At 36.9% G+C, this 13049-nt stretch overlaps 1 protein-coding gene and 1 long non-coding RNA gene across 2 annotated transcripts; both read right to left on the bottom strand.

Annotated features, from left to right (window-relative positions):
* Nucleotides 1–328: 328 nt before the first annotated feature.
* On the bottom strand, nucleotides 329–4370 carry LOC110904203 (putative phospholipid:diacylglycerol acyltransferase 2). Its single transcript, XM_022150031.2, has 5 exons — nucleotides 3297–4370; nucleotides 2211–2433; nucleotides 1494–2120; nucleotides 1163–1416; nucleotides 329–1063 (listed from the first exon to the last, which is right to left on the bottom strand). The coding sequence occupies exons 1-5, from the start codon at nucleotides 3722–3724 to the stop codon at nucleotides 592–594; spliced, it is 2004 nt and encodes a 667-aa protein (XP_022005723.1). The 5' UTR covers nucleotides 3725–4370; the 3' UTR covers nucleotides 329–591.
* Nucleotides 4371–5493: 1123 nt separating this feature from the next.
* Nucleotides 5494–8480, bottom strand: LOC110906046. Its single transcript, XR_002573612.2, has 3 exons — nucleotides 8323–8480; nucleotides 7440–7528; nucleotides 5494–5690 (listed from the first exon to the last, which is right to left on the bottom strand). It is a non-coding gene; the product is annotated as an uncharacterized LOC110906046 (long non-coding RNA).
* Nucleotides 8481–13049: the final 4569 nt, after the last annotated feature.

The raw sequence follows: 13049 nt of genomic DNA, 5'->3' as shown, positions 1-13049 counted from the left end.
TGGACATTGGTCAATGGTAGTGAAGAGTGGAGACATCGAAAGAGGTGATGATAAACAGAAGACCCAACGTAACGATAAACAGAAGACCCAACGTCGACGACTTACAACAGCGGTGATTCCTCTGACGTTACCCTCAACGGCGTTGCCATCCACGACACTCATGTTTCTTAGAGTAAAGCCATAGTAAATAGACATGTCACATGAACCAAAACCTACTCTAGTCTATTCTGTTCTATTTTGGGGCTTATTGTCTTTCTAAACCTAGTCAAATCTATTTTGGTTATCATCTTGTCTTCTATGTCATACTTGTATTTAAAGATATTTGATATTCCTACAAAAACATCTTTATTTTGAGATACTATACACAGGTACATAGTAGCATACTCAACCACCATTATCCTTAAAAAAAAGGGCATTTACCAACACCCTCCTTGACCAACTACTTGCAACCCAATCTAAAACAACAAAGTCCTAAGATAGTTCAGTTCCACAGCTCCGGTGAACATCCTTCGTCCCTTAGCTCCAGCAAATGTTGAAAACAACATCTCTCCTATCGGTTTGGTTCAGTTCGGTTCGGTTCCAGACTTGGCTTCAAAGCTCGATCTTCACTCTCTCGGACATCTTTAATATATCAGAATAGATCCGATCACCACCTATCTCCTCCCCAGAGGCTCCTGCCGCCACCCTCAAAACATCCTCGATCAACGCAACGTTACCCATTATATCGACATGGCCCCCGCTTTCTAAACCCCTGCCCTCAAGCAAACTTGGTGCTTTGTGTTGGTATTCGCGGATATAAGTAGGACTGCCTGATGGATTAAACCTCGTTTTTCCTCTCCACCCTTTTGCGCACATATAGCCTGCACTTATCACTGGTACACTTTCATCACCGTCGACATAGTAAACCCCTCGACGTAAGCATCCTCCCTCTGCTGAGCTGTCGATCCTGAACGGGATACTGTTACATCTGTCGGCCGGCGAGAGTTTATAAACATATGCTCTTTCTGTCGGGATCCCCACACCGTACAAACTGTAAATCTCCATGTCCGGAGCATCTGGCAACCTGTTACATGAAGTCAAATTTGATCAAAACTTATTTAACAAACGAAGAATTGGGTTGGGTTGGGTTGGGTTGGGCTGGGATGGGCTAGGCTTTACTTACTTGGTTTCTAATGGATTGGACCAGTACTTGTAATGAGCATACTTTGGGTCATCAAGATCAGTTGCTATGCCATGCGACAAGTGGGCCTCGGCCCGTTGCATCAATTTTGGAGCTACAAGTCGTAAAAGGTCTATGGCGCTTTCAGCAGTGTATGCTTTGTTATCTGCTAACATCTGGATATTATTTCGGTTAATTTTACCATACTCGGTCCAAACCTCCCCACATGTAGCATTCGAAATCGCCTGCATAAGTTCCTGTAAATCACAAAGATTCACACACGTTTAACCACGTCAAAACCATATATCTTTCGGAGTTGAAAAGAGTGTGTTACCACTAGAGCAAGTTTATGAAGCTTTGAAGAATGCTGCTCGGAAGCTGTTTTTCCAAACGAGATTATTCTTCCGTACTTCGTTCGCTCATTGATTTCGATCTGAGGTCTCGTAACTTTGTTCCTGCTGTTATTATTTTCTCTCGAAGTCGATTGAAAGTAACTCTTCGTTTCGAAATCACACCGGTGCTCGTCTTCTGGTGCCGAATCTAAATCACCCCAAATGGGCTCACCTCCTTTAGGAAGCAGAGAAATAATCGAATCCCATGTTCGAGATATACGCATCACGTGTTCCAACGTTTTAAGCCCGAGAATCTCGGAATCTAAAAGACCGGGATCCATGGCTCTGATGAAAGCAACTTCTCTGCCTTCAGCAGATAACATGGTACTAACAGCCTTCGGAATACCAAGAAACGCGGGCCCGATGTTCATGATTGATTTGATATACTTGGCACACCACCCTGGACCACCACCACCGCCCATCGGTGGCGGAGCTTCCACCCATTTAAGGAAGTGTATAAAGAAGTTAACGCCCATCGAATGTGGAAGCACCACCACTTTCTTGTTACCATTTGTCGCATACATCAGCTCAATGTTGGCCTTCAATCTACTAAGTGTTTGATCCCTTATCTGCTTTCAAAAACCGATAACAATAATCAGATATAAACATATAAACCAACTATGATATTGAATAAGAAAGAAACAGATATATTAAAGTACCTCTGTGTTTTGAAAAGAAAGTCTCCAATCATAAGAAGCCATATACATATTCTTGCCTTCGTAACCGATATGAGCCAGATTCTCAATGAGAACGGCCCAAACGAAGTAGCCTGGAGCAAAATAATCCGCCCCAACAAGTCCGGGAATGGGCCTGACCCGAATGCCTGGTGGGTCAAGCCCTGTTTCATTGTCCAGTGACAAATGCTCCAACCAACACAATGGCCTAAAATACTCACATTACACAAAATTTAGTAGCCATGGTGTATCTTTACAAACTCATTTAGCAGATTTGATGATGTTGTATGGTACATTATTGTGTTTACTGGATTATAAATCAAAGCCACACTATAATATATATATATATATATATATTCTAATAAATGGCTGTCCTATTAAAATTGGGGTGTTGTTAAAGATGCACCTCCATTAGTGTGCCCATTTGTCACATTATACGGGCCATATGGGTCATACAGGCCATAAGACTGTATGGGTCATACGGGCCATACTGCAAGGCGAAAAAAAGTGCCATATGACATCACATTATACGGGCCATATGGGGTGACGACGGGTCATACGGGTCATATGACAGAGTGAAAAAAGTGTCATATGGCATCACGTTATACGGGCCATATGGGTCACACAAGCCATATGACAGGGCGTCACACAAACCATATGAGTTTTTGAGTGGTCACAATTCACATTACACATTTTTTTATCAGTCAAAAAATCATACGACTCATATGACCATTTTCCATCATGTCATATGGCCTGTATGACACGTCATTTGTGTGAATAAAAAAAAAGTCACACAAGCCGTATGACTTTTTGAGTGGTCACATAAGACATTCATTTTTATTATCAGTAAAAAAATCATACGACTCATATGACCATTTTTCGGCATGTCATATAATATCGTTGGTGTTTAAATAGTGTGTAAGTGGCGTTTTTTTTTATCTGCCCCCACTAATTAAACAATGCTAGCAAAAGTTAAGCTTCCAAATTATAAATTACATCAATTTAATAAAAAAAATGAACCTTTTCTAATTTCTACAACCAAGAAAACAAGATTTCAAGTGCTAGTCAAACCTCTTCAAGGCTTCAGCAAAGCTACCTCCCCAAACACGTTTACGAAAAAGCCCTTGTGAACAAGGCCTCCCTTCCCAAAGCTCAAGCCCACCAGTAACAATCCCAGGGATCAAAACAACAGGGTGCAGTGCAGTCAACCCTTCATTCTTCAGCCGTACACCAGGTGGCTCAGGCCCATTAAGCCCACCCAAATTAACCGGCACACAATGGTACACAAACAACAACAGCCACCACGTTGTACACACACACCCTATGAACCAACAACAAGAATTCACACACCCCCACCTCACTTTCTTGTTTCCAATCACTTGACTTTTTTCTTGTTTTTTGTCAACTTTTGGCTTGTTATCTTTGAGGGTAATTTCAGATGGTTCATAGCTTCTTAATGTAGTTAAACACAACTTCCGGAACCGAAGAACCGAAGCCATGTATGATCACCCACAAGAATAAAGAGAGTTAAAACTAGAAAAAGATTCGATTCTTATAAGAATTTAGCCAAAAGAAGAACTACCCATGATTGGAATTTGCAGATTGTAGCATAAAGATTGAAACTTGGCTTACAAATTACAAAACACACTCCAAATTGATAAATATATTTGTGAATTTGAGGGGAAACGGTAGGCGGTGAAAAGCGGTGATGATCTAGCTGTCATCATATGTATGCATATGTATATATGTGTAGAGAGGAATAGAAGGTGCTACTGAGTGACACTTGTCAAGGTTGTTTTTCAACCTTTTTCAATGCAAAACCTTCCCCAGCTGCCACCACTACATACCCATTTTAGGCTTTTTTTGAAACTTTGTTATAAATTTCTACGTGTATACTTGTAAAATTAAAACACAAAGTAATTAATATGCTCAAACCCATAACAAAGAATCTGTGGGTGATTCCTGACATGGTAAATACAGAGATTCCAAGAGGAAAGAAGAAAAGTAGACACAAAATGATAATAAATTGGAGGAACCAGAAAGAAAGGACATGGACGTGGGTCTGTCTGAGAGTTAGCCACTTAGCGGGATACAACATGAGGTACCAATAAGGGTTTTACACACACAAGAGATACATGTGTGTTTTGCCAGGTGTGTTTTAAGGGCACATTAACCAAGGTAAAATCTATTCTTTCTATGTGAGAATTTTGAGGCTGATTATAGTTTGTGAATTTTTGGTTTTAAAATGTATCCAAGGTGGGTGTTTTGGTGGTTTTCTGAATTTTGTTTACACAAAGGGGAAAAATAAATTTAGGGCATTTGTACTGGTTACACCACATAATATGGTGAGTGTAGGGTTATTTGACAATTATCACATAAACTGCAATGGTGCTGTTGTATAACATTTGAGTGTAGCGGTAACATTATGTTTTTCTACCTGGTATGATTGGTAGTTTAGACCGTTATTAATGTGTTGGTATAATTGTCTAACCGCATGACGAGGTCAACATATACGCGTGACCAAAAAGGACTCACGTTGATTTTAATCGGTTGTCTCACATGACCTTTGGGTTTGGTCAGCCTTCTTTGGTGTCACCGGGTCGTTGAACGACATTAACGTTTACGAGCAATCGTCATTGTTGGAGGGTTACATGTTGTAACACCTCGTAAATTCATGTCCAATATTATATCAACACGTGTCATGAGCTTTAAACGTGTAAAGGATTACTTTAGAGGGACTAAAGTTGACAAACAAAGAAAGTATGTGAATAAAAGGATTAAAAATGTCAACATCGGATAAATATACCTTTCAACGATCCTACACGATGTTTATACCCTTAAACGAATGAATTATGAAGCGTATGAAGCCGTTTGTGAAAGAAAGTGAAAGTTTACAAACCGCAAGGGTTAAAAGTGTCAACATGTTTAATTTATACCTCTGGGTGACCTTTTAGCAAACCCGAAGCTTTGTAACGATTAATTATGCTCACTAGAATAAGTGATAAAAATTTCACAAGGTTTCGTTATCGTATGAGAAAGTTATGCTAACATTCGTATATGAGGGGTTAAAAGCGTCAACATTGAAATTTAAGGCTTTTCGGGTGATCATAAAACTAACCAAGGACTTAACAAAGTTTGGTTATGTCTTGGAGCCCTTAAAAATCAATTTAGAGGGTTAAAAGTGCAAAATAACAAGTTAAAAACACTTTTAGAAGGACCAGGGGCCTAAAATGCAATTATTTTACGGTTTTCGTAGAATTTACGAAAATAAACAGGTAATTATGATTACATATATATTAAAAATACGGTTGAATTAAAACTTTTACAATTTACAAAAATAATACTACATGATGTAATTGAGTTTGTCATTTCAAAATAACGACGACGCAACGTGCGGAAGCTTCTTTTCCATGTGTTTGGTTCTTGCACTTCGCTTGACCTTCATCCGGTACTCCTGACATTCACCTATGATCAAAACCAACTCGTAAGTTAGTTTTGATAGCTTAGAAACAGGTATAAACAAGTTCCATATTCAAATAAACGAAATCAAAAAAAAAATTCAGATCTAAGTCTCTCGCGCCACGCGAGAGATTTCTTTAATTCGTTCGCGGGCCGCGACAGGCCCCGCGTGTCGCGCCAGCATTCACTCATCCCCTCGCGTGCCGCGGGGGAGTCTGTTTTCCAGCGGGTCCATTATCTGGACCGGCATATTTGCCCAGCTCCATTTTTACAAAAATAACAAACTTCAAATTTCCATAACTTTTTATCTACAAGTCCGTTTTTCGTGATTCTTTTTCCTACGCGTCCGTAATTAAACTACGGATCCGTTTATCACCTTGGTTTGCATAAAAATCTGAATTATAAGCTATTGGCTTATAAATCCGTTATATGTTATTCGACCCGTTTGACTATAACATCACACACTTGCTTCTAGTTAATCATAAATCATACACCAAAGTATTTAACTCAAAATCTTATTTCAGATTTGTAACTTTTGTGAATTACGCAACCAATACCCAAGTTATGCGCGTAATTCATTTTGACCCGTTTAGAGAATTTAAACTTTTAAGTTTAAATTTCGCTCATTCTTTTCACCCATCATTTTCCCAAATTTGAATTATCTACTTACATTTCACCACAACTATACTCGTGGTGGATTTAGTATATTTGACCAATTTTTTCGGATTCTACACTTTGGTTGGTTGTTTTACGGAAAAGACCCGTTTATAGGCATTTGATCCAAAAAGGCTTATGTCTAAAATGTATAAAAATTACCAAACATTATTTATGCTGTTAAACAACTTCTTGCCAAATATCATGTCAAAACTCGATAGTTGAGACATCGAAATAATTTATGCAAGTAACGGAACTGTTGCTGTCAACAACTAATTTATTGACAAAACATCCGTGAAAATCTCGTCGAACAACTTTAAAAAAATCTATAAAAATTACTAAACATCCTTTATGTTGTAAACCAACTTCTGGTCAAATATCGTATCAAAACTCGATGGTTAAGACCTCGAAATAATTTCTGCAAGTAACGGAACTGTTGCTGTCAACAACTAATTTATTGACAAAACATCCGCGAAAATCTCGTCAAACAACTTTACAAAAATCTATAAAAATTTCTAAACATCCTTTAGGTTGTAAACCAACTTCTGATCAAATATCGTGTCAAAACTCGATGTTTAAGACCTCGAAATAATGTCTGCAAGTAGCGGAACTGTTGCTGTCAACAACTAATTTATTGACAAAACATCCGCGAAAACCTCGTCATACAACTTTATAAAAATCTATAAAAATTACTAAACATCCTTTATGTTGTAAACCAACTTCTGCTCAAATATTGTGTCAAAAATCGATGGTTAAGACCTCGAAATAATGTCTACAAGTAGCGGAACTGTTGCTGTCAACAAATAATATATTGACAAAACATCCGCGAAAACCTTGTCGAACGACTTTAGAAAATCTATAAAAATTACCAAACATACTTTATGTTGTAATTCTATTCTAATATGTACTTACATTTGTCAACACGTGGCTAATTTGCTATTTTACCCCTTTTTTCACAACCATCATGGTTTTCATCACTTTCACTTATTCCGACCCGTATCAAATTACGTCGGAACATCACATTTAATCATTAACTTATCATATTCATAACCCTTGTAATTAATTAGGCCTTCTACAAAAAATGGTGTAAGCTTTACTTACCTTGCATCCATGCCACGCTTTTCTTTCCGTACTTGGTCCGTTTGACCCGCTTCATCCACAACCTTCCATCTAGCTCATTAGGCGTCAAACTATCATCATATTTCGTAAGGTGGTTAGTTTAGTCATTGTCAATCATGACTATTCCATCTTACGTATTTTCTATCAAAATTATCATTCGATCTTATTAATGGTCGGTTTGACTTTTAAAAAGTCAATTGCCTATTAGTATATATTATGCACATTCAAGTTTATCAACTAGTTTTGGCATTTCTCAAATCACCCGGTAGGCGTTCTTTTAAGCCACCGTTTAACAAATCTTTTAACCCGGTTCCATATATTTCCAATACTTCAACTAGTTCAAATGATTAGTAAATCTAACTTATTTATTCATTTTCACAAGAACTAAGGGTTCCCCTCTATTAGTGAGACCCATTTCATCATACTATTTAGCATTCATCCGAATGCCTAAAAAATCAAGTTTTTCATATGAACAAGTATATGACACAATTTCATACATCTATTTACATGAATCAAAATTACCAAATTTTATCATAACATATTATAACCCATTTCAAGTCATGCATAAGCTTTCATCCGAACTTATAATTTGTTCAAATATCTCGCTTCAACTATGAATTATGATGATTTTTAAACACCAATATATCATCCTCCTCACTATTTAGTCAAAACCCACTTATCTAAGTGTGGCAATCCATTCAAACACCTAGTCATGGCAATTTTACTTCAAATTTCTACTTAGGGTTTGTTCCTAAGCAATTATACTTCACTAATTCGGCCATAGCCTCTACGATTCTTACATAGATCACATCATGCAAAGTTAACTAATTTTTACAACTTCATGAATGTAAAAAATTCGACATACCTTACGATCCCCTTGACTTGGTGATTGTTTATATACATTCAAATCCGAAACTGGCCTTCGATTGATCCTTCAATTTGAAGATTTGGTGGAGCTAAGGTTTTCACCCCTTTTTGTCTCCTGGAGGTCGATCTAGAACACACACCTTTGTGTGTGTGTTTTAATTTTTTTTTATATATGTTTTAATTAAAACATTTTCCTATTTATCCACCTTTAGCCCTCATGTTTTGGTTTGTTATTATGTAGGCCACAACCTACTTATTTCTACTAACATTCTCTCTTATTAACTAGGTTAATTATTCCTAGTTAACTTGGTGGGTTCGTGGAAGTTATAACCTGTTTTATTTTAAGTCCCGTTAACTCAGGCCTTTCACATACTTTGTTTTCTCAAAGTATTTATCCTCCTTTTTAATTAACATCAAGTTTATTTATTCAAATCCTAATATTACCGGGTTAATTTTTACCACTAATGGTATTTTACACGTCATTAATATTAACGTGGTTTGATTACCAAACCCGTTTTTTGGGTGTTACACTTAGTTATCCGATTCATATGCATGTTTCCGTTATATGCCTAAATGTTGACTATTATGCCCTTTTGACATTAAAACGAGATTTTTGAAAATGTGAAAGAATAGAAACCTTAGAGCATTCACATTCAATCCACCATATTTTCACCATAAATTACACTAAAAACACTACATTTTCTCTCTCCTTCTCAATTAAATAATATTTCTTATACCTTTATTATTATCTTTTCTCTCTTTCACTCACAACCACTTTCAAAATATATTAAAAAATTATAGGGGGTGAACAGTGTCCCCCCAAATATACAGATAAGCGGTAACATTTTCTCTCTCCTCCACTCACAACCACTTTTTATACTCTTTATATTTTAAAAACACCACACATATAATTTAGTTATTTGGATGTGAATGCTCTTAGTTACTGATTTATAAACTTGCCCTAAAAAATTGACATCAGTTTGAGGTCTAGATTAGGAGTTATGCTCATTAGCGTAAATAAAAAGCTTTTTATTAATTAAACGACATAGTTAGCATATAGTCTAGTTAAACCCAAATTTTGATATCAAACTTTTTACCCACTGATGTAAAATAATATTTTGGGATTTTTTAAGATTTTTATTTATTTTTAGGCTGAGCATAACATAGGGTTCTAGCTTTGATTCGGTAATTGTCGGTGTGCCCTTTTGGCCTATAAAATGAGTTTTACAAATCATTTTGATACCAAAACTTTTTCTACTAATCCTATATGATAAATAAAATATTTTAAGCCTTCTGGAATGATAAAAATATCAGCTGTCCTTATAAAACCTGGAAATCGCTTAAAACCGTCTTTTTACGCGTTTTAAACGCATAGTATGTATTAAAACAATTTTAAATATATAAGACTTAATACCCACTGATATTTTTAGTAAATTTTCATACTTTAACAGTAAGCAAAAGTTTGAAAATCGATTTCCATATTTGACCTTTAAACCTTATGTGAAATTACCAAAATGCCCATTCAGTGCATAGTTTGGTTATAAACAATAAATTTCACATATATGTAATACCCTACTGATATAACTTATTAAATTAAGTATTTTTACTGATTATATCAGACCTAAATCTCAGATTAATATATAAACTCTTTTATAACCTTTTAAATGACCAAAATACCCCTACGTGACATAATTTGAGTTTAAATTCGTTTTGGGCATAATAGAAGTTTTTTGATGTGGAAAAAGTAGTTCAACTAAATAAACTAAAATAACCCTAAATTAAGACTCAAGTAATAAAAATCTAGACTCTCTAACCTGACTAAACTACTCACCGGCAAGTGAACCGGTCGACTCTAGCACAGAAAAGTAAGTCCGGATGTCGAACCCACAAGGACTCTAGTGAATTATGTTAACGACTCGATTTAGACTAGACACTGACACGATTAAACAATTGTTGTGTTTTAAGGGGGGTTTTACTAAAATCCTAAAATTGCAATTAAAATGAAATTATGACGAAGACACGAACGAAGACTAGGGTTTGATTCAGATGAGATTAACGACTACCTAGACTTGAATCCAGTTTAACTATGAATGGACTTCTAACGGTATTATTGTTGTATGGAGTCGGTGTGACAACCCGAACCATCACGGTTAGTAACGTTTAAATCTTGTGATCTAATTAACTTGGAAATTCGGAATTTGTTAGGGAGTGTGTATTGGGCCAATACTTATATCTTATTAGTATCATTTTACTTGTTAGTTAGTCCAACAAGTTGGGTTGTAATCATATGGTGTACTATTAAACTTGGCCCAATAGCATAAGTAATTAAACTGGGCTACTCATTGTATACGAAATTGGACTGGCCCAATATCATAAGTAATCGAAGTAACCCTTATCCATAGGAGTGCACGTATGCGAGTTATACTCCAATTCGTTCATGATCTGCTTAAAACTTAAACAAACCCCCACTTCTTCTTCCTGGATTTCGATAAACAAACCCTACACCTTACCCCTCTCATACGTTCGGCAGCAGGAGACCTTCCCCCCCCTTCGAGATAACACCTGGTTCGGTCGAATTCTCGGTTAGTGGTTCTTAACTGTGATTTTCATAGTTGTATGATGTTGTTTAGGCGTAATATGGATTTAACGAATTATACATGAATGTTAATGTTGTGATCTTTGGTTCGAAGGGTGGTCAAATATACGTATATGTGTTAATTGATTGTTTAATTGATTGTTGGTTGTATTAATACATGATGATTGTTTTGAGATTATATGCGCACAGGTGATATGCGATAACTATATTATATGAAAGAAGTAGGCTGTTAGAATGAAAAAAAAACAAGTAATCGGTCATGTGGTGCTCAATTGATATGCTAAATAGATTTAGATGTTTGATATTGCTTGTGAACTGTTGGGGGTCATCGGGTAGGAACCGGGTGGAATCATGATTGTTAATGATAAATCGGCCACTTAATTATGATAATAAAGACTGTTTGATTTAACGATTGTGTGTTATCACTGAACTAATGGATTCAATCAAGAGGCCCAGTTAGTTTGTTAACTGCTGCTGCTAATCTCGATCATGTTGGCCCACACTTTTGTGGATATATGAGAGCCCAAAATTATATGATGTGGCTGCCTCCAATAATCGGCCCACCTTTTTCATGTGTGTGTATGATTCACGTGCCCCCTTTCTCTTTGCATGTTAACATGGATCCAAAACGAAAACCCAGTGATGATTCGGTTTGGGCTGGGCCGAACAGTTTAGTTAATGGGTTACTTCATAACAAACGCTTTAGTAAATAATGGGACGTATGAATTATATATTAACCGGATGGACTTGGGCCATCCGGATCGGTTGCATAGTGTAAGGGTAATCCGGTTAGGGTTGGATAACCGGATTGGGAATTGCTTTATGATTCGACTTTGTAACTTGATTGAGCTACGCAATACTGTGTGCTATCGGATCAACTGTGTGCGTAATCATTGTTCTTGCCTGAATTGTGGTTTTACTGTTATACATGCCATACGTGACAACCATTGATGTGATCTATGTGTAAACGAACTGTAAAACTAACCACTATCAAATACTCATCTAGGTCGTGAGTATTGAACGTATTTAACAAGTAATTTGTCTAACCGAGCAAACCTAAGGTGAGTTCACTGCACTTTTCTCAAGCATGCGTCCCGGTGGTTTGGGACAACTGGTAAACATTTGGAAGGGGAACATTGGGTAAATAACTTAATCGGTTTTGGTTATTGCCTGGAGGGCAATGGGGGTGATTAGTTGATAGCGCTATTAGGTACTAATTATCTGGGTTGCACTATGGTTGTTTAGAGGCACACTCCTCGGTTACGTAAGGGCGGTTCCCCTAGGGTAACTAACTGGACAACATAGTGGGTTGCTAAGAGGCACACTCCTCGGTTACGTAAGGGCATAGTCCCTAGGGTAACTAACTTGAGCAACATCGTAACGTATCATTGAATCGCATTAACACATATCTGGTAACACAACACGTTAACGAAACCTTGAACTCACCAGCGTAGTCTGACACACTTGTTGCATGCTTGTAGGTGATTAATGAAGGAACTTGGGAGCTTGCTGTCTGATGCTGCTGGAGTGGTTGTGGTCATAATAAACAGTTACTTTGATTTGGTTTCGATACATTATACATTTAAACTTTTATGCTTCCGCTCAATACTTTGGTTTTGGTTTAACCTTCAAACGATACATTTCTTTTAATTGGGTATTTTATTACATTATAACTTGTGTTTGATATGATTGGTGGCTCTCTGGTGAATCGTTACACCTCCATTAGGGACACGCCCTAGGTGGTAAATTGGGGGTGTGACAGTTTGGTATCAGAGCCACTGGTTATAGAGAACTCGGTTTTAAAAATGTTTTCATAAAACCAGACTATAACCGAATTGATCCAAACGATGACCATGACACTCAGCTTCAGACTGCAAGGTTCGTTCCTCCTTAGCCTATGCATTATATGCCTAGTAAACGTAATTATATTTATAGCATGTACGATATGACATGGTAGGCATCATGACACATTGAAAGTGTAACATAACACTTGCATCTAGTAAATTTTAATCTTGTTGGTAGTGCTTATTTTGTGTTGATTAGGGGCGGGAGAAACTTCAAGCATAAGTTAAGAAGCATTGAGAGGAGCATGCAAACCGCCTTATTATCATGGGTGCACACATAATAAT

Source organism: Helianthus annuus, chromosome 14 (assembly GCF_002127325.2).
Source record: "Helianthus annuus cultivar XRQ/B chromosome 14, HanXRQr2.0-SUNRISE, whole genome shotgun sequence".
NCBI lineage: Eukaryota > Viridiplantae > Streptophyta > Magnoliopsida > Asterales > Asteraceae > Helianthus > Helianthus annuus.
Note: the sequence above shows the minus strand (reverse complement) of the source record. Positions and strands in the feature narration are given on the sequence as shown.